The following is a 27,500-nucleotide window of genomic DNA, read 5'->3' on the forward strand; positions in this document are numbered from 1 at the left end:
AGATCTAAAATTATATTTCAAATAATTATCATGGGCTACGGGGATTCGCTCCCCTTACCTCATATTCTTTTGCCAAAAGCCCTCCGGAGGATCATATTCTGTAGATCTACATTGGTAGCTCCGAAATTAAATTAGTGGCCGAGTCACGCCTGCAAGAGATGACGATTGCTTCCACCCCAAGAGATCAAGACTTTTCCCCAGAAGTGTCCGTCTTGATCTTTATTCTAAGAACATTTTGCCTTCAGTGACCTTTGGACTGTGGGGTTCTTGTTGAAACTCAGTCATTTTTCAGTCCCTGGAACGGCTTCACTTCTGCATGTTCCAGCACTCGGCAAAGTCCCTTTTTGACTTGTGGCAGTTTCTGCTTAGCTTCTGAAGCTGTAGGGCTGCGAGACTCACAGATAACTTTCCTAAGGACATGGCATGGGCAAAAGTTCTGGAACAAGCGCAATGGTCCCGTCTTGTTTGGTTTCCATTTGGTTTTTAATCTGTATACATAAAGCTTATAATACCAATTACCTAACATTTTAAGCCATAATACTGTAAATGAACGAAATGATATATGAAATGAATCATATACTGAACTGCGGATATGAAATCAAGTAAAGCTATGATCTTCGAAGTTATGGACGCAATTTTAGCAATTGCGTAGAGAAGCCTGAAAATTTCACGGGTTTGTTTTATATATCATTTCGTTTCTTAATTCATTCCTCACGAGAACATTAGAACCCACGAATGACCACCTCCCAACGTCAGTGGCTTCATACCTCAGTTGGTTAGAGCGTCGCACCGGTATCGCGAGCTCACGGGTTCAAACCCCGTTGAAGTCCTGAAATTTTCAGGCTTCTCTACGCAAATGCTAAAATTGCGTCCATAACTGCAAGGATCATAGCTTTATTTGATAATACTGTAAAGAAACAGGCCTTAAAATATTCATCTCGGAAAACTGACTCTTTTCTTATTCAGGCACTTTTGCTCCTGCTATATAAAGGATTCTATAGCATACAGAGTTCTCAACCCTCTAGAATAATGTGACAACTGACAACCATAATGACCTGGCAAATAGAACTCAATATAGCTTTAGCTACACAGGCTTTCTCGCTTTAAATCAAGTTTAAAGAAAAGATAATAATAAAGCTGCCATTTGCTCAGATTGAATAATTTTCAAATTAACTATTAAGCTCGAGAGTCGCTCTTATTGAATAGTTGTTTTAGGCCATGTGCCTTAGATGGTGCCAATTCAAGAGAGGAAATGAAGCAAAAATCGAGTCATGATCAGGGCCTTTAGAATGGTTCTGCATAAATGCGCATATCTGCTGCTTGAATTCATCTTCAAAAACTAGATGACATCCGTGAAGAGACAAGGGAAAAGGTTAATCTTTCTCGTGTAGTATTTTATTCAATTTTGTAACTACGTCATTTAAAGCTTCTCTTCCAGTTCCAGTTCCATCAATACCAACTCGTTGATCTGCTATGCTTGCTTGATTTTATAACGACTACGACAAATTAAAACTTATACTACAACACAATAATGTGTCAATCATATTATTTTTTATGTCTGCGCAATCGTAATTTTTTATGTGCCAACCTAAAAGATTAAAAAAGGACAGAAGTATATGTAAGTCGGAATTATTCAGTTTTAAAGTTGTCTTCTTTGGAATAGCGACAGTCCCGTCCAAACCAGCCCTCTAAGCACACTTTCTTTCCGTCTCGTGGATCGCACGTGTAATGCCCGTTGAGGCTGTCGTTGTGCTCCACGCAGTACTCAGTGCAGTCGGGACCGTACCACCCTGGATTACACACTTTCACCCCACTCTCAGTACACGTATATTCTACGTATTCAGTGGTTTCATTTTGGCTTGGCAAACATGTCAGCGAGCAGTTTATACTGAATCCATCGAAGCCATCATAGCAGACTTTGTTGCCGTCGCTGTCACAAGCGTAGTGGCCAAGTTCATCGTCATCTTGAGGGACACAGAACGCCGTGCACGTCTCCCCATGCCAGTCAGGCAAGCACGTTTTACTTCCGTCGTGTGCACAATCGTAATGACCGCTGTCGTCATCATGTGGAATGCACTGGGTGCGACAGTCCCTACCAAACCATGACGGAAGGCACTTTTTCGTTCCATCGACAGGGTTGCATCTGTGATGAAAAAAGATTTATTTTACATTTGCGCCATGGACGTAAGAGCTCAAGATTTGCTAGTACCGGATCTCGCGCGGTCAAAACTTGTACGAGTACTCGTTTTTATCCTCGAATCTAAAGCTCTCAAGTTAGGGATCTTTAGATCGGATCGGAGGACCACAACGACTACGCGTACGAGTTTTCCGTTCTGAGCATGCGCACTTCGAAAAATGCCGGCTTTCAAACCTTATGCGCATGCTCAGTACGGAAAACTCGTACTCGTAGTCTTGATTGTCCTCCGATTTATAGGTCCCTAATATTAAGAAGGCATGGAGGCATCTTTTAAAAGATGGCCTGGCTTCTTGTAATAAGATCCTGCCGATAATTTTTTATAGGACTTCCTGCTATACGTACTACGCATATGGAACTTGTAAATATTTTCATGTTTTTTCAGTCTTGACAAAATAATCATTCTCTACACAATTTGTTGTTGTTGTTGTTGTTGTTATTGAAAAGCAGCTTGGCCGAGTTGATAGGGTTACGAACACCCTGGTTTGAGTTCATCTTCGTTTTAGGGTTGTTCCCAATTCAACTCTTCGCCTGCTTCACTCTTTTGGGTGCAGGGATGGCGCAGTGGTGAGAGCACTCGCCTCACACCAATGTGGCCCGGGTTCGATTCACAGACTCGGCGTCATATGTGGGTTGAGTTTGTTGGTTCTCTACTCTGCACCGAGAGGTTTTCTCCGGGTACTCCGGTTTCCTCTCTCCTCAAAAACCAACATTTGGCTTGATTTGCGTTAATTGTTAGTGCTCCAGCGCTAGAACGACTAGACACTTGAATAAAGTTTCTTTCCTTTCCTTTTTCTCCTTTCCTTTCCTGCGCTTATGATAGCCTACTGATCTGTCTGCAAACAGTTGAGAATATTTAAGTGATATGTATCATGAATGAAGCCCATAATGCAAGGTAAGCGCAATGTATTTTACCCTCGTTAAATCAAGTATTTTTAAGGGTCTAAGTCTTGGGACCTCCCGCGAAAACGAGCTCTTACAATAGTAAGTTCTTGACTTACTTGTAATGACCGAGCTCGTCGCTCGCTTGAGGCACACAGTATGTGGAACAGCTTGGACCGAACCAGTTTTTGATGCAGTTCTTACAAGATGGTCCCTGCCAATTCCGCAGACATCTTTTGTTTCCGTCCTTATCACAGTAGAAGTGTCCAGACTTCGGGTCATCCCGGGGGACGCAGTGTCGAGTGCAGCTGCTTCCAAACCAACCAGACTTGCAAATCTTTTCACCTTGGTGATCACAGGTGTAATGCCCGCTCGAGTCATCCCGCGGGATACATTTGACGTTGCAAGCAGCACCGTAGTAATTTTTGTCACAGTATAAGTTTATCTCTAGCCCGATAGTAACATAACTACCCCTCAAAGTGAAGTCCTTCTTAAATGGACTATTAAATGGCCCTGGCCTGACGGAAGTTACGAAAGCGTGTGCGCTGTCCACGTAGTCATCTTTCGTGATTTTGTCTTTGTCCCAAACTTCCAGTCCCACCGTAATGGAGCCCTGAAAAAGATCGCTTTCTCAATATCAAAGGGCCTGTATGTGGGATGCTTACTGCGAATTTCATAATTCTGCGAAATCTCAACTTCAAGCGCAAAGCGCCAAACTGCGTTTCGGCTTCCATCAATCAAATTCTCGAACACCGCCCGGAAGATCGACGCCGCCTCCGAAAAGTGGATTGGAGTTTTGATTAAGTTCGCAGCTCGAACATCATTATGATATCTGTTAGAGAGAGAATCGTACTTATTCCATCGCTTTCCATCGGCAGCGAGTTGGAATCTACAAATGTGCCGGGGCAAGATGCTGATTGGTAGGTTATGTCATGCATCAATTGATTTCGTTTGATTGATGGAAGCCAAAACGCAGTTTGGGCGTTGGCACTTGAAGATGAGATTCGGCAGAATTATGAAAATCGCAGTAAATGTACTGCTGTCAAGCAAACATCTGAAACACGCAATTTCACAAGAATGTGAGGGTAGAATAGTCGACGGGTAAAAGCCGATCAGGTCAGGTTGCCTTGCAGTTTTTCTTTACCTTTAAATTTTGGATCACTATAGAACACAGCTCTTTTTTGTTTAGAGTCGGGGGCCATTGTTTCCTGAACCAATACCGGGCGTTGCTCTAGTGGCTGCTGTCTTACCGGGAGATGAATAAGGCGCACGGGAGATTGCCTCAGGGAACGAGGAAAGATGGAATTTAAAGGTATTTCATCTCTTACTTAGCTCAGGCGCCTGCATTGTTAACCAACCCTTTCCTCTGTTACGCCTGTCAGACTAGTCAAAGGGCATGCAGTTTTTCCAGTACATGCCCATTCTGAAGCTAACTGATTTGAGTCCTACGTAAGCTCCTCTTCATTTAAAAATGGAAAACCTATCATGATATACTAACCGAAAAAGAATCGAATGCAAACGCCCTCCTGATGTGAAAGCGATGGTCATCTTGTTTTCCAACCACATGTGTCTGACTTCTTCCTATGTTACATCCAGAGCAGGTTGCACACGTCTGTGTTACGCACAACTTAAAATAGGCGTCACATGGATAACAGCGGCCAAAGTTCAGAAAACGATGATCACAACATTTGCCATTGTTCAGACGATGGCTTGGGTTTTTATAGCTTTTTAAAATCACCACCGCCCTCCCCGAACCTTCGCAAGGCACCTGTTGAGAAAAAGGTAAAGTCTCGCCTCAAGATACTTAAAATTCACGATTTCAGTAAGTAAAACACTTAACCTTGCTTAAGCTTCAACCACAGCTCGGACGGTTAATCTCGAACCAGGGAGCCATGTGATAAAACTCTCAGTCTGAGATCCAGTTTTTCGCGGCAACGTCACTCACGCGAGTGGCGAAAAAAGGATGAAATTATCGCCTACAATGGTGACTACGTCATATACTACCAACGAACTATGCCTTGAGTTTGATTCATTTCTGACTCGCGGTCCAGTCGAGAACTCTTAAGTTAAAAAAAAAAAAAATTTCATTTGCTTTTCAGACTTCAGTGGAATTTGGTGGTTCAAACAAAAGCCTTGCTTCTTAGCTTTTAATAAAAGTGCAAATGCACGCTCTGACTGCACATAAACTTTAGCACTCCAATATGCCTTTCATACGTTATTGTTCCGGTCTCTGAAATCCCTAACTGTAATACTAGACATTCCTCTAAACAAAACTTTTTTTCCAGAGCTAAATGACCTAAAACGATTTTCTGTACTGGCTAGAGGAATTTTGGAAAGTGTGCCTCTAAATCTATAAAACTGTTCATACCTTGTTTCAAACTAATAATTATGATATCAATATACTTTACTATTTACGTAGATTAAATGTTTACTATAAGTAAGAATTTACTGTGTGTCATATCACTACAGTAAATATCATATCTAGCTTATCGCCAAAATTGAATTCTATAAACGAATGTTTAGATCTCTTTGCTCACGCATTTCAGTATTTCTCTACTTTTTAGGCCAAGTTCTTGATCATAGTGCTTCCTTTTTTCTTGGTAGTGGCCAATGAGAAAGCTTTTGCTCCTTCGGCCACAAGGCACAGTGAAATAAGCAACTTTTAATAATAATAATAATAATAATAATAATAATAATAATAATAATAGTAATAATAATAATAATAATAATAATAACAATTTTAATATTGCCAAAATTGAACATGACCTTGGACTGCACAGTGACGACATCTACCAGCACCAACAGAGGAACCGCGGGCGAGTAACGGCGAAGCTTCCGACGCGTAAACCTCGAACTCAACCGGCCACAACTAGCAAACTTCCTAAACTTACAAAAACCATGAATCGGGGAGATCGTGGGGTAACTTAAAACTATTAAAAAACCTGCTTGGAAGACCCTGCCTTTTTAATTTTTTTTAAAAACCCCTGCTACAAAACCGGCACGAGGTCTTCTTGGCGTTGACCGAAGAATCGCTGCGTCTGTACCGCAAACGTAATTGAAGAATCTTGAGGAAGAAAATAATTTTGTCTTCACAGACAGTGAGAGGCAACTGCAATTTCAAAGTAAGTGGCGGGGTATTCCGTAAAGCGGTTAAGCTTTGAGATCTTTGGAAAAAGAAGTTGTAACTGAGTTGAAAAGTACTTCAATCTATGTCTGCAGTAGTTGTGGGCTGCAAGATGTTGCGACATGTGGGAATAATTAAGTTGACAGCGCAAGACCTCGCTAACGTGATCTAAGCCGTTTTAAACGATATAAGGTTACGAATCATTCTTTTATGAAGTAAGTAATTGGAATCTTATGTCTCGATTTTTTAGCTTCAGATTGTTTATCTATCTATCTATCTATCTATCTATCTATCTATCTATCTATCTATCTATCTATCTATCTATCTATCGTGACAGGCGTATCCTCCGGATGTCGCTTGTAACATGTAACCACTCCCCCTTCTCAAAACTTGTTTACAGTGGCGGAAATCTTATCTGCCTACGAGTACGTGATCACAAGAACGATTCCCAGTGCTTTAAAGACTATAAACAGAACGAATTTCAAAACACACAGAGAAATAAAAGATAATTTTTGAATCACGATACCAATCTATGTTCATACTTCCTTTCCCTTTGTACGATTGTGTCCATTCTTGACTTGAAAAAGTTATTTCTACACTTGCCTTTTTTTTACTCCCACAAGAGATCTGCATGTCTCTGGGGAGGGTTGCCATTTACGTCAAAACCACACCACACATGCATTGAAATTACTATTTAGACCCTTTGTTCATTTGCCATTTACCAGAAAACTAAAAATATTAAAGGTTAAATTGCTCTCCATGATTCTGTTTCAACCCTTTCGAGGGATGATCGTCTGTACACAAGTTAGGCAAGTTTTAAAATACCATACTGCGTCCCCTTCAGCTCTTGACTTGTTTTACAGACAAGCAACAACTGAAGGAATGTAAACGATATGTCACTCGATTCTGACTTGACAAGTTTTCTTTCTCGTAGTAAGGAGCTTAATAATCCCACAAACAAATCAACCTCAGCCACTTTGCCAAAACTATACATAAAGCAAATTTCCTTGCTTGTGCGATTCTGTTACTTGGTTTCCCTCGTCTTATATCCACATGACAGAGAGATGACAGTAACACACGTTTCCTAAATTCTCTTAAGACGTCCGGTGACGTCAGTGAAATGGCTTTCTTCTTTCACAAGACATGAATTGAATTTTGTCTAATTAAACTAGATTAGCCTAGAATTACTCAGTAATGAATAGAATGAGGGTAACCTGGTTGATTTTGCAGAGTAAATACTAAATGTATAAAGTCTAATACGAACTTTACCATTAGGCACCACCAGAAGACCGCAGCGCTGAAAAGCGACAAGATCATTCTCTGTCCAATGTTTTACAATGCAATTTCGTCTTGTTTTTCCGCTGAAATCATGCAAAACTTCTGTAGAAAATTATTCTTGGTAAACAAGCGAGAAACACCTTGAAACGCCAGCGGACAGTCGATTTCACCGACAAACTGAAACAACTGAGAATACCTCGACAATCCTTGAAAAGGTGATGATATGCTGTTATCCAATAGGCGTGGAAAGTTCGTTTGGCATTTTTCCCGTTACAACATTGACAACATTATCTTTACTGTGTGGCTTTGGTAACTGGAAATATATTTATCTAGAAAAAAAATAGCAACTGCAAGACAATCTTACATTTACGAAAAAAGCACTGAAATTGTAACAAAGAAATCGTTAAAAAAATGCCGAACCAATTTGATTTAATTTAGCCATTGTTTTGGGCTTTGATTTCGTCACGGAAAAAAAGATTTACACCGGAAATGACGCCACAAAGTTACTGAAACACAAGTCTAATTTTTACAGGTTTCTCCACCTTGTCATTATTGATCATTTAACTACCGGGAAATAGACTTGAGGAATTAACCAGAAATTTTAAAAAATGTATCGTATCTGAATTTGCCGTAAGGATTTTATTTCACTTTAACTATTTCCTTCTTTTGATAGCTGTTGCCGGAAGAGAGATAAGTTGACAATGGCAAGTTTTAAAGAGGAATAGCTGGCACAAGTGAGGCGGAGTGGCCAAGGTCTGAACTGAAAGCAGAAGCTTAAGCATCGAGAGACAGGACGCAAGTTTCAAAATATTATGATTAAGAGATAATGGTCGTTTTTATACTGGATACTCATATTCCGCCCAGACGAGTTTTGCGTCTGTTGAATTCGTGTGAAACGCACGAGCCTCACGAGGCTCGCGCGTGAGGCATGCGAGAAACTGCGTCTCTCCCCATTCTCCCTCGCCGTTTCTACACTCGCTCCAGACCTTTCGTTTGAATATTTACCGCGTCGCTTGCGTTCGCAAAAATTACGACTGTTTTGCAGTCTAAACTTTATCCATCAATACATATTGTTATATACTTAGACTTTCACTCAACAAAAAGAGCACTTTGATTGGTTTATTCTTGGTCACGCGTACGTACCCCTGATCAAATTCAAATGTATACCAACCGGGATACAATTCCGCAGTTGTTGACCGCTCTGGATGTTTCGCTGCGATTGTTGAAGGAAAAGTCTAAATATATAACACTGAAAGCACTTAATGTCTGGTCCCTCGGGACACTAGTTAGTTTTATTTTCCCTCGAGTTCTGCTGATGTTTCCCGAGACGAAAACATCAGGACTCTAGGAAAAACAAAACTAACTGCTTCCCTCGGGACCAGACATTAAAGGTATAATGTACGTACTGTTCGAACCATATGGAAGACATGTAACCCACCACTAACAACGATCAAGATCACGTGGTTTTCATTGACGTGCGGACCAGAATCCTGGGGCCCGTTTCTCGAAAGTCCCGAAAACATTTCGGGCCCGAAAAGCCATTTGTGAAACTGCCAACCGCTTATTTTGGAAAGCCGATCTTTTAACATGTTTTCAAGGTAACCAAAAATAAAAATGACTGTGAAGTTTGACGACTTAAGTCCACTCCGTTCTTGAGATACAAAGCGAATTATGACACACAAAAATGGCCCGTAAAGTTTCGAGACTTTCGAGAAACGGGCCCCTGGGCTTAATTAATCGTCACGAGTGGACACATGGGCTAGATGAGCACCATATGAAAAATAGCACCAAATGAGATAGTTAACTGTCACCTTTTGTGCCTCTCATGTGCAAGATGGTTGCTGAAAATGCACAATATGGATAATCACTACACACACGACATATTAAAGCCACAAATAAGGGATCGACCATAAATGGCAACTTCAAAGAATTAAAACTGCACACATCAATGATTATATTGGTATTAATTTTGACAAGTTGACATCAATCTTCCAAACCATCATCTACTAAATTGCAGCGGCAAAGACCAACGTAACAAAAAAGAAGAACCGAATCCTTGTGAAGGATCTAATCAAGTTGTATCATCCTTTACGTCTTATGCGGTTAACATGACTACCTAAAAGCTAATGAATAGTAAATTTAGTTTATTCAAATGCCATATAACGATTTCAAGAAAGGTAAAAAACGAATAATTTTCACTGAAATGTTCTGAAAACACTCAGTTCTTGTTCTTGGAAAGACAATCTGGCCCCTCCCAGCCGGCTTCGCAAACTTTGCTTCCGTCACGTGGGTCGCACTTGTAGTGCCCGTGCACGTTATCGTCGTGGGGTACGCAGTACACATGACAGTCGGGCCCATACCACCACTGTCTGCATTTCTTACTTCCGCTTTCGGTGCAGTCGTAGTAGCCCGTTTGGGTTGAATTATGGCAGGTCAATGAACAGTTTGCTCCGTGTCGACCCAGCAGACATTCTTTACAATCTGGAGGGCGGTATCCGTCCAAACAGACTTTGTTACCGTGGATGTCACAGGTGTAATGGCCTGCTGCGTCATTATCGTGAGGCACACAGTACACTGTACAGTTAGCACCGTGCCACCCATACTTGCACGTCTTACTTCCGTCATGCGCACAGCTGTAATGACCGTTTTCATAGTCGTCATGGGGGATACAGTGCGTGCGACATTCGGTACCATACCACCACGGTAAGCAGTCTTTTTTGCCATCCTCCCTGCACCTGTCAAAAGATTTTTAAAAACCCAACACCTTGACCAAAATATTATTGGTTACTGAGAGCTGACAAAGCATATAAGCGACCTTATTTAGGAGATAATCTCTTTATCTATGACTTAATACCCAGTAAAAAAAATTCAAACTGAACTACAACTGTACATTGGACGTCAACCGGAAGTGGAATTTTTGCATTGCATTCTCTTAGTTTTTCTTTCTCTGTTTCAGCGAGAAGGGAAGAAGTGAGTTTAAATACGACAGGTTTCATGCTGTTGTTCACTTTTGACGCTATTCTAAATCTTTCCAATGTTGCGATTCTCCGCCGGATTACCACGCCTACCTCCCCACCCCCCGCTACAATAACGAACTACTGCCAACTTACAGTGCCAACGAAATGTCAGCGAACAAGGTTAGATGGTTTTGTATACGACGTGCTGTTTATTAGTGGGTTGTCCCGCAATAAACCAGATCTCATGAATGAAATAAATGTATCTAATTGAAGTGCATCGTAGAGATCATTGGTTCGAGTCCTGAAGCCACCTGAATCCCGAAGTCCCGAGGTCCCGAAGGCACCTGAATTTTTTAGGTGTCGATAAGAGACAGTTGCTTTAAATTGTCCAGATATGTGCGAGGATCACTTCTTCCTTTCGTAAATCAGACCTGAGTTGTTTGATCTTGTTCCAATGATGCATGGTTATATCTATTCCACGAAATAAAAATAAGTATCTTGATTTCCGCTCTAGGCTTTTTTCATCCGTCGAGTTTTGTGCCCTTCCGGGTGTGCACTACATTTTTTGCCACTCCAGTACTAAACGAAATTCTCGGTCGATTGTGACGTTTAAATCTTATTAAAATCACTTGCAGGCTTCACTGGGAAGTGACTTTAGAACGCAAGGAATGACCGATCGAAACTCCGAGCCCTATTCTTTTGATTTCCTTAAGTGTGTTAAATCGTCCTTATCCGAAAAAAGCGGAGAGTCTAACCATTTGCAGATGTCGTTACAAGGGTGCCACTTTTTCCTCAGTCATTTAAAGACCCTATGTGTTTGTCCGGGCTGAGTTTGAACCGACCTAACCGACACAAGACTTGCCGCTGCAAATAAGTCCTACGCTGCTCCCTTTTAAACTTAAGGCAACAACTTCGTAAACCGAGTAAGCCGGCTTATGCCCTTACTTACTTATAGTGACCTTGCTCTTCGCTATCCTGAGGCTCACAATACGAAGAGCAACTGCTTCCGAACCAGTTTTTGACGCAGCTCTCACAAGATGGCCATTTCCGATTAGTCAGGCATCGTCTGTTCCCATTTAAATCGCAGTAAGAGCGTCCTGTTAACGGAACGCACTTTCGATTGCAATTTGCTCCAAACCAATTTTTCTTACAAATCTTTGTTCCTAGGTTATCACAATCGTAGCTTCCTCTCGACTCATCATTTTGCGGAACACAATTGACGTTGCACTTGTTTCCGTAGAAGTGTTTGTCGCAGTACATTTCAACCTGAACTGTTACTACGACTCTGCTTCCTGTCAGTTCTTGTGTTGCTTTGTTGTAGTTCCTCTTGGGGCCATCGCGTCTTACAGCCGGAAGCACGATGTCCCTGGTAAGCTTCTCAATAACGTCATCGCTGGTCACATAGTCTTTATCGTAAACGTCCACTGACAAGGAAATAGTTCTCTAAGGCAAAATTATATTGGTAATTTTCTTAAAATGGTATTTTCTGTTTTTACAAGTACATTGGTTCCCTGGGAGACATTAAGCCAGTTCACTACTTTCTCGAGTTATATTTAGACAACAATGCTGTCGTTCTGGTAACACAGATAGATAATGTCAGTTTATCGTTCCAAGAGCAGAGATCCTTTTGGCCAGCGCCACGGATCGATCGATAACACAGATGAATACAAAAGGGTTTCACCGAGTGATAAAAGCAATGGGAGGGTGCCATCAACAATAACTGTGACAGTGACATTAGGGAGTTTAAGAAACGACTACGGGTATGGCTACGAAAACGCCACAAAATAAGAATATCTTTGGTTAAACGAGGAAAAAAAATCGCAGGATTGTGCAATGTTAAAGCCTGGTTTCCATATGATCGGCAACGGTCTGCAATCGGTCTGCGACACAATCGCCGATAGGTCTGCGCCACGCGTTTCAGACATGTGGAAATATACGGCGATCTGCGACACAGGGTCTGGATGATCGGGAAAGTTGAATCTAGTTCTACTTTCCCGACCATTACGACGCTTCCAACTAAGACAGTTTTTAATGGGAACGTGTGTCCGAGATGATCTGTGTCCTATTGACGACACACTATTGTTCACCTTGAAACACGTGTCATGTGACAGTCGTGTTCAATCAGACTTAAGGTAAGTGCTTGGCGCCATTTTGCTGGAAATCCTCGATCGCGCCTTTTTCTCCTCGCTTCGCAGAGGATTAGTGGTACGCTTGTCTGCGATCGCTTCAGATTTAAATGGAAACATTTGCCTGTGATGTTTACGACCGTCTGCGATAAGACCGACGGAGGCAGCTTCCGATCGTGTTGCAGACCGTTGCAGATCATATGGAAACCACGCTTTATCCTCGACGTCGCCATCGTTGATCTTAACTTGAAGTCCCTATTGACAACAGGGGTAAAGTGTCAGTGCCTGTGATGATGACAATGAACCCTTTATACAAACAGAAATTCTAAGAAGAGAAGACCTGCCCCATGCTAGATGTCTTGTGGCAAGAGAGGACGAGGTCATTAAGAGAATGAAACCCCATGCCACATCATGGTGTTTTAAAATCTATTTTTAGTTTCGCAAAGCGTTTTTTAAGTTCTCGTTCCCAATGCGACGCATATTTAAAATTTCTTTACGTCATTACAACTGGCCAATTAGGTGCCTCTCTCAAAATAGCTGTGTAGCTAAAATTAGATTTTCAAAAAATATCATTGGAGGAGAGCCATGTATGGGGGATCCGCTCTCTTACCTCATCATTTTTGCCAGTTTTGTGCAGTGACCTTTTTTGGAGCATTTGTCGAGGGACAAATACAGACGCACAAGTGGAGTTGTTAATTAATCAAGTTCAAGCTCGGAATTACTCGTGTTCATCAGTTTATCGAGTCCACAAGCATTCACCAGATTTGATTCTTGATTTTTATTGTTGATTTATATTTTGACGTGTGTGTTAATTCCAAGCTTTTGTCCAAAACTGCATGCACCTAATTAGATGCATGGCCATTTCCGAGTTTAAGTCTGCCTCCTCTTCAAAGCGAGTCTAAGTGCGACGTTTTTATCAACCTCGTTCCCAGGGCTTTTCACCGCCGATAGAAGGGAAAAGCCCTGGGAACGAGGCTGTGTACTTACTGCAAGAGAGTCGAAAGGGAAGTCGTTCCTGATCGTAAACCTGCGTTAAAGTAAACGAGTAAGTAAACGAGTCGTAGCTTGTCCAATGCAGGGAGCGCGTTTATTGAATGAGTCCTTCACGCACAGTTTGAAGTACGTATTGCAAGGCAAACAGTTTTTATACTTGAGAAACGGTCCGAGCGGGTCGCAGCATTCACCATCATCCTTGTGATTCCTAGGATTTTCATAGCTTGTAAGGGTGACAACCACATGACCTGTTCCGTGACTGGAACCCTGTGGAATAACATCCCAACATTCAAGTAAAAAATATCCGGTTAAAGTTACAGATATCTTTCTGAAAGAATACCCATAAATGGCAATATTATTACGAGGACCAGGATTCAGTAAATTGTGCAGCGAGGAGATTATCTCAGTGTTCAATGCAATAAGGCCACAAGCTTTTCTTGTTATTAAAGAATTACAGCTACCTGCGTTGACTTCTTTTCTATAAATTGCAAAACTGATTGGCTGTTGAATGAGCTGAGATTTCATTGTTACCTGTTAACGCTGGGTCCTCTTATGTTCTCCAAAATATACACTTTTCTTGCATGTCTCAGGGTTCGTACTCTTAAGAGTTTTTCAAATTTCATGACATTCCATGACCTTTTCCATGACTTTTTGCAGTTTTCCATGACCTAAAGTTTAACTGCCAGTCTCGAAAATTGTCAAAATCGTCCTTGTTTTTGGGGGATTTTCTGACATAACTCGCCTGCATTTTATTTTCTCCTTGCTTCCACTTCTGCAATAATTTACGATAACCACACGTAACTATAATTTTCCATGACTTTCCATGACCGACAATTAAATTCCATGACTTTCCAGGCCTGGAAACTGAAATACTTCAATTCCATGACTTTCCAGGTTTTCCATGACCCGTACGAACCCTGTGTCTGCGTTCAATCAATGTTCTCTTTTCCTTTTTACGAGTCTTCAACGTTTCTTAGAGTTACTGACATCTAAAAAGGATTTTGAAAAACCACGAAAATGCTAGAACTGTAATGGTGCCTAGGACGGAAAAGTTCGAAGCATTCGCCACACCGAGGAATGTTTCTAGCTTAAACTTATGCACAAATCACGATTGATATATATCTTTGTTAGAACTTTATTAATCTAAAAATTATCTGACGACGTTTGCCGTAAGAGAAGCTTAAGTGCCCCAGTAATCTTGTATTCGTAAAAAGGGGTCATTTGCATTGCATAACTCTAAAAGGAGGAGTTTGGTTAAAGAAATCGCTTGCAGAGTACGTTGCTCACGAAGAAACTTTTCGGGCTTAGGAAAATCATAAATTTATGTAGGAAAAAATCGGGCCTTCCGTGGGAAAAACGAGTTTATGGGTTTCAGCCCCTGTGACCGTTTATTTCATTAAATAAAGGGGAAGGAAGCGTTATTTTCTCAAGATGTTTTCAGTCTCCGGAAATCTTGGAATTTTGTTTGTTACGTCGTTTGTCGAAAGCCCTCCAAAGCCTTTCTGGGCGCCTGGACCATTTGTGTCCAATCATTATAAAAAGGGTAATATTTTGGCAAGTTTACAACACAGAAAAGGTAAATAAGATGCATGAATTATTTACTGTTAATGCCTTCGTTTTTAGATATCTGGAAATCATGTTGCTGGGAAAAGACCCGAAAATCTCGGAGCTTAAACGTTCAACCCATTGTAGGAGGCTTTAAGGCATAGAGAAAATGCAATCGCATTCTAAGAGTGCTCACCGAGTCGAAAAAGATATTTGTTTAATGCCGAGCGAGTCAATTTCTACACAAAAGGGAATTGAAGGGAGACACAAACAGCACTCACTATCTTGAGAAATGTCACAGTGTTCTTAAATAAACTTACCACAAGGGACAACAAAATAACAGCAGCTGTGATAAACAACCACTTCATCGTACTTGCTTGCAATCAAATTTGAAAATATCCTTACAGTGGTCTCTTGGTTGACAGCCCACAGTGTAAGGGCGTTGACTTGGTGAATCTAGTAGCAAGATAAGTAAACCTGACCGTGCTCTTCAATTGGAAGACCACCTGCTTGTGTAACTGCAAACCTGTGCATGCGATTTTTTATGGCCTGAAGGTAATGCATTAAACGGTACCAATTTGGGGAGAAGTTTACCGGCATTCCAGATGTTACAACAACAAGTGAGTTATACAAAACAGAGGCCTGTTTCTATTTTTAAAGATGAATTGCTGGGTTGAAAGTTTGGTCATCTCTGCGTTCAAAGTAAAGTACAGTCGTAAACATTGACGTAGGGTTTAAATTTGCAACTGTACTGCTTCTTCTCGAATCTTTAAATTCCACAAAAATTGATTAAGCTAATGATTCTTGATGCATTCTAATCCTGGCTAATTTAAGCCATTTTTTCTAGAAAGAACGTATACTGTAACCCGATACACGCCCCCGTATTGGGTGAAACTAATGTTTTTTTTCCCCGTGCCGTTCTTGCTGTTTCTTTTTTCTTCCATGGACATCTTTCATAATGGCGGCCAAATAAAACATTCTTCTGTTTTAATCCAGCCTCGGTACAACGAGCAAATAGACCTTTTTCGCTTTGTACATTTTGTTTTCCCAATACAAGTCATGTGATGATACTCAGGAGGTCAATTTGGTCCTTTGTTTTGTTCATTAAAAAGAGTGCATGCAAACAAAACAACGTCCTGAGTATCATCGCATGATCTGTATTGGGAAAACAATGATGTAAAAGCGAAAAAGGTCTATTCAGTTTAAAAGAATATAATTTGTTTCAAAATGAGGGCAGTAGGACTAATTAACATAAATACAAAAGAAAGGAAAGGAAGCCTGGTTTATGCATTGTTTTTCTCATTCACAGCCTTTTTAAACTTAAGTGGTCACTTTGCAAAACTGCCACAATGAATATTTAGTCTGTCCAGCATAAATGACATAAATGCTATAAACAAAAAAAAAATTGATCTTTGTGCGAACTGGTAATCTTATTCTTGCCTCTTAATTAGCTTATTTAATTACCTAGCTGCCTCAACTCAGGCTAATTAGCTTCCAGCTGTGGACAAGGATTCATTTATTGCTGAGGCACAATGCAAAGTATTGAACCAAATTGACTCCAGAGTGGCCGATTGCCAGTAGTTATTTTGCCTTTGAAATTTGTGTTATGCAATTAGCCGATTCCATTTTTGTCTTTATCTTCAAATACGTAGTACAAATCTGATACAAATCATGCAGAAAGAGAAAGTAGCGTTATAATTATAAGTTCAAATGCATAGAAACTAACTGCTAAGTAGGTTACGGTGTCTGCGGACCTTTTTGCGGACAACCTGTTCTTTCTCTCCAAAAGCAAAAAGTTAGTTGGCTTAGTTCAACCTAGCCTAGCTTTGTTCACAGAAAGCATCATACAATTTACAAATTGACTTCATGAGGTGAAAGGACTTGTTAAACGTAGTCAAATCTCTAATTTTGTTTTACTTTGATAACGAGCCAGGTAGCCCTCAAAAAACTGATAAATTCGTAAGTGGCAAAAGCGCTAATGATTCCATACGTTCTTGGTAATCGAATTTTCTCAAAGCATCCTTGCTGAGAGATTATCTGGTATATCAGGTATGGCTCCTTCTTCAACGAACGTTCATGTTCAGTACCTTATTCTCGGCTGACTGATTTGAAAACGGACAGGCTATTGCAAATGAGGCAAAAAATGTAAACGAATTAAGATTGCCCTTGCCTTCAGTACAGATACCCAGATGCAAACAACTTGTTAGGCTGGCTTGGTTATCTCTGAAACAGGTAGCCTGGTAGCGCGCGCGCGCTCTCTCTCTCTCTCTCTCTACTATCCAGCACTATCAAGAGTCCGTAATAGATTCTTGACACTGAGGCTATCACAGTCATTGGCCACTGGATAATGTTCTATGCACTCATTTTCAAAATATTAAGCTGAACGCAAAAGGAGACAACAGCGGAAACAATTGAACAACCAATTATAGTCATTTATTATTGAGCCAGCGTACTCATTTTTTCGACACTAAGGAAACTGTGTCAGAAGTGTTATGAACTTCTAACTGTGTATTGTCTGTATTGGATAAACTGCATTGTTTATTTACAATGACAAAAAACTAATGGATTTACAATGATCAATTATATAAGAAAGATAATTTAGAACACGATAACAATTTAAGGGAAAAAACCAACATTGAAAACTGAAACAGAAATAAAGGAACTTTTTTTTTTGGGTTCCCGTAAAACTAGATATTTAAAACTGAAAGACGAATTAGATTTTTCGCTTCAACTGCTGTCTTACTTCTAGAGGCCGAGTTTCCTTCGGTCAGAATCGTGAATAACGACATCGTTCTAAACCAGGAAGTTCTCGAATCGTGGACACCCAAATCTTCTGTACAGTCTCAAAACTTGGAAAATAGAGAATGCAAACGTTGCATGATAACGAATGGAACTTCACTGCGATTACTTGTAGCAAATGAGAACACGGCCTAAGGTCGTTATTCTCTGTGTGGGGCTACTTAGGACGAGACGATTGCAAGGACATGCGTAGTACTGAGCTAAAATCCGATTTCATTAATCTCACAGGGATTCATCTTAAGTGTTAATCAAACCATTTGCTGTTCTGATTAATCAATAACTAGTTCTATAACGGCGACAATCTTTTGTTTCGCTGTGACATCTTTGGAGCGAATGCAACCGTCGCTAAAAAGCACAATAAGTTTCGGTTAAAATTTATCTACCAATCGTAGCGTGGCGGCATGAAAAAAGCGGCTTAGAAGTTACTGCCTGAAGCTGTATTGAAGACCGTTCTGAGACTGAGGGTCTTACACACATTTGCTTTGTTAAACACCATATTATTATGATTAGTGCTCAAAGTCAGCTACTGGTTCGTCAGTCTCTTGCGTTTGACTTAATTTAATCCTTGGGTTATTGCACATCAGTAATTCATCACCGACCGATCTTGCACCGTCTTCACCCCTACAAGAAAGGAATCCGATACTATAAAAAAAAGCATTTTCATTTGTTTTACTATCATACATAATACAAGTCGTTGTCAGAGTTAAGAGTGTCAAATGGCGTGTAAATGCACACTTCCACACGCATTGCGGACCTTATCAAACGACCTCTAACAGCGCGGCCTCCCGTTCTTTGCGCAGACTAGTTGCCTATGAAATAATCACAAGTATTTGGTTTTATCAAATGAGTGGAAAAAGGGGGTGACAATAAGGTTTTGGAGAGAAAGAGTATTCACCAACAGAGATTTTCTTCAAACCAGGTTAAGGTACGCGTATGCAAACGGTATCAATCACTGCTTTTAATTCATTATTCGCATCAGTTTGCAAACAATCACTGGGAATGAGATTTTAGATTTGGAAATTGGGATTTAGACCAAAATTAGGCTGGGAACTACGATTTGTTATGCCCTTTCATGACCCTCAATATATCACTTTACGTTATATGCGCGCAGCTGCAATGATGTCTCCCACGAATTTTGCCTCTGAGCAAATGAAATCTCTCATGTTGGAGCTTCATTGGGTAACACTCAACATTTCTGAGAGCGATTGCAAAAGATCTTCAGTAAAATGCAAGGAACTTACCTTGATTTTTTTAAATACACAAATATCAGCGCTCCAACACACAGTGCTAAGAGTAACACCACCCCTCCAATAATCAACCCAAGTCGAGTTTTTGTGGTCCACTTTTCTTCACTGTCGCTCTCAACTCTTTGTTTTATAAAACGGTTCTCAGTCGATGCGCTATGTCTTGTGCTTTCTGAGACGGTGGAGTAAACATGGAAAGGTGTGGACGCTGTTTCTGGTGGGTTAGTGGTAAAGCCTAAGAAAACCATAGAAAAAGAACAGTACAGCAAAGCCTGTAGTTGACGATTGCGCATTGGTGAACTAACTCACCTACCACCATTTGTCTCGGCCGACGGCGTTATGAGTGACTTGCGCTTGTTTGTTTTCTACTCTTCTTCAGGCAATCTGGTGTTCCTCATTCACTTTGAATAGGAACTAACATTTCATTTGATCGTGATTATAGAGGAATTTCGCTCAGCGTTATACTATCAGGCATGATACCTTTAATAAGGCTATAAATCTCTAACTTTCCCCGGGCAGCCTTTTCATTGTTCAGCCGGGTTCTTCCATTCGATCCATGTTGAAAAATTAATGGGCATCTATACTGGGTTTTGGCTCCTTGAACGAATAAATCTTTTAAAAAAGACATGTGTTAGTTATTCAAGTACTTACTTTGAAGACAGCTTTTCCCTGTCCAACCGTCTAGGCATACTTTTTGGCCTGTGTTTCCCTTGCAGGTGTAGTGCCCCAAGTGACTGTCGCGTGGCTTACAAAATATAGAACAATTAGGTCCGTACCAATGTTTGTAGCACAATCGTTTTCCGTCAGTGGCGTCACAGGTAAAGTGCTCTGAGGAGCTGTTGCTCGGGATACATCTTGTGGAACATTTAGGCCCATACCAGTCTTGGTGACAGATCTTTGACCCGTTTTGGGGGTTGCAATTATAGTGCCCCTGCGAGTCACTCCTTGGAAAACAATGCGTGTAACAGTCAGGTCCAAACCAGTCTCTGTGACATATCTTTATTCCATTAGTGGGATCACACTGATAATGTCCATACGAGTCATTCCTTGGTATGCAGTGCACAGAGCAGTTTGATCCAAACCAATCTTGGTGGCACATCTTACTTCCATCGTCGACACTGCAAGAATAGTGCCCTTGACTGTTATTGGTCGCTTTGCAGTACGTCTTGCACTCAGTCCCAAACCAGTTGTCCAGACAAACTTTTCTGCCATTGCTCGAATCGCACATGTAATGCCCACTCGAGCCATCGCGAGGGCTACAAAATACCGTGCATCGAGGTCCATACCAGTTGTTATTGCACTGTTTTCTACCATCAGTCTTGTTGCATTTGTAGTAACCAAATATACCACTGCTTTGAGGAACGCAGAAGCTGCTACAACTTTCTCCATACCAGTCTCGGTTACAAATCTTTTCTCCCGAATTTGGATCGCAAGTGAAGTGGCCACCACTATCATTTCTGGCAGTACAGAATACAGTGCATTTTGGACCATACCAGTTTCTGGAACAAAGAATGCTGCCATTTAATGCACACCCGTGTTGACCCATTGAATCATTCCTGCCTTTACAGTAGACAGTGCAGTTCTCGCCGAACCAGTTTGGCAAACATTCCTTGGCTCCAGTGTCTCTTTGACAATTAAAATGACTGGATGAATCATTCTTCGGAAGACAGAAAACGTCACACTCGGATCCAAACCATCCCGGGAGACACTCTCTTATTCCAGTGGTGACATTACAGATGTAACCTCCAGTTGTATCATTCTTTTGTGTGCAATTACAAGATGGACCAAACCAGCCTTGCAAACACGTCTTGTTACCATTTGAGTCGCAAGTGTATCCTGCGTTTGAATTATTAGTATTTTGGCAATACACATCGCATTGATTTTTGCCGTACCAGTTCTGCAAGCAAACTCTTTCACCCTTCGAATCACAGGTGAATCCCGCGAGGGAGTCATTCCTTGGGGAACATTGAACTTTACAACTAGATCCAAACCATCCTTGAAGACAAACTTTTCTCCCCGTATTGGAGTCACATGTGTAGTGTCCATGAATCTCATCATCATGCGCTACACAGTACGCCGTACAATTTGCACCATGCCATCCATTTCGACACACCCACTGACCAGTGACATTGCTGCAAGTAAAGTGACCAGAAATATCATCATCCTTGGCAACACAGTAGGTGGTACAGTTTGGTCCATAGTAGTCTTGATTGCACTGAACCGAAAATTGTACGACAGTTTGAGAAGGGGTACTTCCAAGCGTTACTTCTGTCCATTTTGTGGCTGAGGCCCATGATGTTGGCTTAACATTGATTTGGCTTCGATACTTGTCGATGAGGTCATCATCAGTGATTCCATCCTCGTCCATTACGCGGATATCTATAACGAACGAACCCTAGGATACAGACAATTAAACTGTAAGCTCCAGCGATCTCCTGATTCTGTAAGGAAGATATCAGCTTTCAAACTTTCTCTTCATTATTGAAAATGCACTAACCATCATAACGATGCATGCCCTATTTTAGATGCATAATTAGATGCATTAGTAGATGTATAATTAGATAATTAGATGCGTAATATCATGGGTGACAAATTACTCCTTAATTTAGGCGCGAAATTTCAGCGTTAATTTATAATTTCACATGTGAAATTACAAAATTGCCATGGTAACATCTCTTGTATCTCGATCAGAGCCAAGATGGCGTCTAGATTTAAGACAGTGACCATTGAAGAAGTTACGAAATTAAAAGAAGCGGCAAAAAATTTAAATACGTGAAAGAGCACAATTAACTGGGTGAGAGTTTTTGAGAAGTGGTGTGACGAAAATAGCCTTGAGAAAAACCTGGAGATGATTCTTCCCGAGCAGTTGGATAAAGTACTCGAGCGATTTTACAATTACGGTTGTGAGCGTAATTTGTCACCCACGTAATCAAATGGTTTTCTCGTGAAATTAGGAAATAATTTCACTTGCGTTTTGTCAAAATTCTGATAATTTCCTCGCCTAAAGGCTCGGGAAATTATCAGAATTTTGACAAAACGCGCGTGAAATTATGTCCTAATTTCACTCGTCGCCATTTGATTACACATACTAATTAGATGCATGCCCTATTTTCCATTACTTAAAGGGGCTATGTCACTTTAATTTAGGGTGTTTAGGGGAAATCCTTAGTTAATAACGAGTTTAAAACGCCTTGACAGGAATATATGGGAGTTGCTTGCTCCTACTCGTGGGCTCCTGCACAAACTTTAATAAGTTGCAGACAAACTTAATAGAGCACAAGCAAACTTGATAAAATGAACGCAATTAAAAAGGCGCACAAACTTTAAAACTTGCATACAAATCATTAATGACAAACACGGATACACGGACGTAAAAGAAGACAGGCAATTTTTTAATAGGCATGCAGAGCTTACAAATTTAAAGGAATGCTAACAGGCACAATGAACTGCTCGAAAACGTAATAAAATGACTAATACTTTAATAAAATTGAGACAAATATAATAAGGTTGTTTCTCAAGTTACAAACTTGTAAACGTGTATTTCTTGCAGATTTTAGGGCTGTAACCATTTTTAACAGTTTTTAACTTGTTCATAGTGTCAAGTGAGAGACAATTGTGCACGAGTCAAGCTGGAGAACGTTTTCAGAAGTCGTGTCTATGGTTCGGCCAGAATTCATCCTCAGGACAATTCAGCTTTTGCCAAAGGAAAGCCGCCCTACCCTACTGAGGTGGTTAAAAGCGGATTTTAACCTCAGGAGATTCCAGTCCGTTTGCCTGCAACCAATACGGTCTCCTCGACATTACGGACGTCATTGCCAAACTGTGCTTTTGCACTTGCTAGTCTTACATTTTCACGTGTTTTCGGTTCTTATCAAGTATTTAACCATCGAATGGATTCCTGTATACGACCTTTTTAAAAACATTGAATGGCGTAGCTCACTTACCTGCCATGAATTGAACTTCCAGGCAAAAGGATTTTTTCCGCCGCTGGAGAAGACTTCGCCTTCTTTGAAGACAATAAACTTAGTATTGTGGTACGTAATTGTCGTTACAGACTTCCCACAAGGTCCATTTGCAGTTTCTTTCAAACAAATTGTCAGGTAATAATCGCAACTGGTGCATGGGGATTCACAGCAGTGCCCGTTGAAGTCTAAATTCGTAGGGTTTGAAAAACTCTTCAATCGCACACATACTTTTCCTCCAGGAGCTGCCAATATGGAATCCGGCTGTGGGTACAAAATACAATGTCAAAACCAACTGTCTCAGGCTCACCCTTCGTTGGTAATGATTGATTGACTGACTGATAGTCTGTTTGTTCCATTCACTTAGAGACTAGCTGGGTGACTGCCAAGTTCTGACTGACGCATGTACATGACACGTGAACCCAACAAATTGACCTACTTTTAATTGTGTGGCTTCATAGCTCAGTTGGAGGAGCATTGTACCGACATCTCAGAGGCCATGGATTCGAATCCTGTTAAAGCCCCCTGAATTTGTCACGTGTCTATAAGAGACAATAGCTTAATTTTCCAGATAATGCGCCGATCAAATCGAAACTTCAACATCCTCCCCCCCCCCCCCCCCGGCAAACCCCGAGCATTTGACTGTCTTCTGGGAGTGGGGAATTTGACCTTTACCTGCGTGGGGTGGGGAAAATTGAACCGGAAGTGTCAGGTTTCAAGATCCTCCCAGGTTTTGGAAGATTCCACAATCTCTAAAAATAACGCAGATGTCCTCGACGATGGACTTTCAGAAGGCAACAAATCGAGCTAAGAGCAGAAAAAGAATCAGTCGGGGAATAGCAAAGGCCAAGAAGAAAATCATGAAAAGCCTGGAAAATGAAAGGGACAAGCTGAAGAGCAAAAATGAGTGCTCCAAAAGCGAATACAGAGGCTGTTAAAGAAGAACCACGAAAAGTAAGCCCACCGAGCCCACAGCGAACACGTCTAAGATCCCAACAGGAGAGGCAGAACGAATTCGGCCACAAGGAAGGCTGGTGGGAGCCTCAAATCTTTGCCATGTCAAATTCGGAGGCAGTTGCTGTTTTCCTAGGAATTGATTGACGAAGTGAATTCCCTGAAGGAAAGTAACCCGTCCCTTACAAAAAAGAGGCACCGTGGACCAGCTGCAAGCGTTGTCGTCTCTGAAAAGTTAACATCCTTCGCAAGTATTGCTGTGTATCTTAAGCCTATGTTAATGTAGATAGTTTCCTGTTTTTAAAGAAATCGTCATAAATAGGCAAAAACGTAGTTAGCTTTGATTATTCAATTATTGTGTAACCTCCGTTACCAATGTTGTTACTAAGAGAAATAAGTTCTATTGGCTGTTAACGAAACTAAAGATAGAAAAGTGACCGTGGAAGACACGAAGGGGTATCTCCCGCGGATATTAGAGAAACCTTATTGGAGAAAGAACTCCCTTTAAATTAACTGCGTGAAGATCAAAATTCCTATAAACGTTTTTAAACTAATAGTTCTCTATAAAGTATGAAATTCTTACTGATTTGATAGAAGTGATCATTGTTCAGACGCTCTTGGCTTTGCTTGAGTTTCTTCTATAAAGAGATCGTAACTTAAAGACTTGCTTAGCCACAGATCAAATAACTAGTTATCACTCTTCCGTTTCAGTGCCAATTCCATAACCTCCGTTACCAAAAGCATTACCAACAAAAAATCAAAATATTTGTTTTTGTGTTAGAATTATTGAAACTCAAGTCGAACATGTATTTCAGCAATAACAACAAGGTCCTTGAAGGGCACCAACCATTAAGATCACATTCCATATATAGAGATTATAACAATAACTTTGTGGCTAGTACATTTTTATGAGTAATTTTCCAAAATGTGATGTTTTGATAAAAGTCTAGTATGAGCCAGTAATAAAGACATCTGTTTTCTATTTCACGATTTCGTTTGCGCCAGTTATTAGCTTTTGTGTTGCATCAAAAACAAATGACTTCTAGTTCACTGAAAAGCAAACCTTCCGAACTTTGTTTGGATTTTACACTAAGAATGACCCTTTGTTAAGATACCCACCCATTCCTACAAAAATGTTAACGAAAATCTTACGAATAAAGTTTAGATGCTAATTGTTTTTGTTTCTTATCCCAAAGATGTATGAAAGTTGATATGAACACTTAAAAAGTCATCAGACAAGATTGCATTTTTCCAATTTCTTGAATCCTTATGGCCCATTTTAACTGGGAATGAGTGGTCTCAGTATATGGGTATGCTGACAAACAAGTCAAGGGTTGGGCACCAATTACACTTCCTAACAAGATAAATGTCTCATTTAGCTACTGGGACTTCGACAGATGTAAAACAGCAATTCGACGCTTAACTAACCATTTTCTTTCAAAATTTCACTCTCAATGACAAACGTGCGATCCGCGATCGATCGTCGTTTCTGATTAATTACGAGGCCAAAGGGAGAAGAAAGGTAGCAGAAATATCGACTTGTGCAAGCAAACACTAAACAAGTGCAATTAAATTCTCCCTCCACATAGCCCGCTTTTCTTTTGGTCAGCGGCCAAGAACACGACCTCTGAAGCAAGAAGTCCCCGAATCACGGACTTCTGGTTCTTCTGCGTATTCTAAGAAATTTGAAACAATAACGGTCGTCGACGGTTACAACATGATACCATTACTGCGACTGGGTGTATTTTTGGCTATGGTTGACTGTCGCTGTGGCCAGATTCCGTCCACTGACCGCTGACCAAAAGAAAAGCGGACTTTGGGGACGAGAGCTCAGGTTAGCGCCTGCGCAAAAACGCCAAGCCATGTGTCCAGTTAATTTACGTTGTCAAAAGTGACAGACTGATAATCCAATTGGATATGTTCGTTTCTCCTTCTATGCTTTGAAGCAAATAAGTGCAAGAGTGCATGACTGAGGTCAAAGAGTTCGATTTAGTGTTTAAACAGCATGATCAATAATATTGTTTTGTTTTGTCGATATCCGCGGAGAGGTCAGCCGAGGTGACATAGGAGAAAACAAAAGAAAACAAAAACTTTTCGCCAAGTAAAACATATCATGGATTTCGGCAGCATTTGCCTCGACAAGCTTGAAGTACTTATTACATGAAATTTTCGCGACACTTTAATTTCGCGAATTTCGCGATCTCGAAATTAGAGTGACCCGGTTAATAAGTGTCGCGAGCATAACATGACGCGAAAATTAAGTGAATAACTTACATCAATAATAGCTAACAATGAAGAAAGGACGAGTTTATTAACATTAAAAAGTTTACAAAATCACGTTTTTATCTATTCTGAGGCAATCGCAACTCTTCATACCAAGACATTTACAATCGAGGATAGAGGCGAAATCATTCGAGTCTTAATGTATTCTTCATTTCTTGGTTTTTACCTCAGTGATTCATGATTTGCACATTCCCTGGATCGGAAGTAATTAATTCATGCACGCATTTTGTTGAGCTTTCCTCAGTGTCGTTGTCAGTCATCATTCTCGAATTTTTGAAACAAAGATTCGTGATTCTTAAAATATTTGAAACTATGATTCATGATTTCTCTTCCATCCCGAAATTTACACAAACGACGCTGGAGATCATGGTCAATAGGCCATATTCGTATTCTCAGTATTGGACTGGAACTAGCTTGCAATGGAGGCTAATGCGGGGGAATATATTAAAAAGTATTTGCATTTGAAAAGATTTCCCCGCATTAGCCTCCATTGCAAGCTAGTTCCAGTCCAATACCGAGAATACGAATATGGTCTATTGACTAACATTAACGAACAAGTGTAAAATTCTTGCGGAAATGGTTAGAACATCTAGCCCGTCGCTGCATCACTTGTTGTAAATTTTGACGTTATTGTAAATGAAGTTGTTTGCTTTAAGGATAAGTTAAATTCCTTTAAATAGCGTCTTACGTACTAAAGATCGCGAAATTAGAGTGATTCATAGTACAAGAATTTCGCAAAAACGCGAAATTTAAGTGTCGCGAAATACGCGCATCTCAAAATCGCGAAAATTTCATGTCAAAAGGTAATAAGTTTAGGAATAATGTTATGACAAAATTTATTAGCTGGTAAGTACAGAATAATCGGCGACTATTGAGTTCTTGTAGCGGCACGGTTTGAAGAAGACATAACGATACACGCCATTCATGTGCAAATGAACGTGGCCGGATTGCAAAAACACACATATATATATATTAGACTAATTTCTCCCTACTTCAGAATTTTTTCCGTTTTTAGTTCTGCTCCGGCCCAACTCAGAGCGTGGATGCATTACATGACATAGCAAGGCTAGGAGGCCATTTACTTTGTCATCAACGAATAGGCAATGAGCTTTAGCCCTATAATATGGAAAGACCTCGTGGAGAGTTTAGAAAAGAAGAC

General features: G+C 40.6%; 2 protein-coding genes across 2 annotated transcripts in view; both read right to left on the reverse strand.

Moving 5' to 3' along the window:
- Nucleotides 1-1,377: 1,377 nt before the first annotated feature.
- On the reverse strand, nt 1,378-7,691 carry LOC137994986 (protein jagged-1-like). Its single transcript, XM_068840564.1, has 4 exons — nt 7,470-7,691; nt 4,575-4,844; nt 3,196-3,689; nt 1,378-2,143 (listed from the first exon to the last, which is right to left on the reverse strand). Exons 1-4 carry the CDS (start codon nt 7,515-7,517, stop codon nt 1,630-1,632), a joined length of 1,326 nt encoding a protein of 441 aa, XP_068696665.1. The 5' UTR covers nt 7,518-7,691; the 3' UTR covers nt 1,378-1,629.
- A 1,712-nt stretch (nt 7,692-9,403) lies between these two features.
- The window catches only part of LOC138011870 (multiple epidermal growth factor-like domains protein 6), an 18,839-nt gene continuing 742 nt past the window's right edge, over nt 9,404-27,500 (reverse strand). Inside the window, exons 2-7 of the mRNA XM_068859107.1 lie at nt 23,087-23,368; nt 19,794-21,537; nt 19,140-19,377; nt 13,746-13,821; nt 11,385-11,878; nt 9,404-10,213 (exon numbers count right to left, since the gene is read on the reverse strand). Coding sequence (XP_068715208.1) covers nt 9,697-10,213; nt 11,385-11,878; nt 13,746-13,821; nt 19,140-19,377; nt 19,794-21,537; nt 23,087-23,368 — 3,351 coding nt within the window. The 3' untranslated portion in view covers nt 9,404-9,696. The remainder of the gene's footprint in view (nt 10,214-11,384; nt 11,879-13,745; nt 13,822-19,139; nt 19,378-19,793; nt 21,538-23,086; nt 23,369-27,500) is intronic.

Source organism: Montipora foliosa, chromosome 1, assembly GCF_036669935.1.
Source record: "Montipora foliosa isolate CH-2021 chromosome 1, ASM3666993v2, whole genome shotgun sequence".
Taxonomy (NCBI): domain Eukaryota; kingdom Metazoa; phylum Cnidaria; class Anthozoa; order Scleractinia; family Acroporidae; genus Montipora; species Montipora foliosa.

Excerpts from the sequence above, each read along its gene's own strand:
- LOC137994986 (XM_068840564.1), bottom strand. The coding sequence starts at position 7,517 with ATGATCTTGTCGCTTTTCAGCGCTGCGGTCTTCTGGTGGTGCCTAATG. Across the intron at positions 4,845-7,469 it reads TCTTCTGGTGGTGCCTAATG|GTGCCTTGCGAAGGTTCGGG; the intron begins GTAAAGTTCGTA and ends TTTTCTCAACAG. Across the intron at positions 2,144-3,195 it reads GACGAGCTCGGTCATTACAA|ATGCAACCCTGTCGATGGAA; the intron begins GTAAGTCAAGAA and ends TTTTCATCACAG.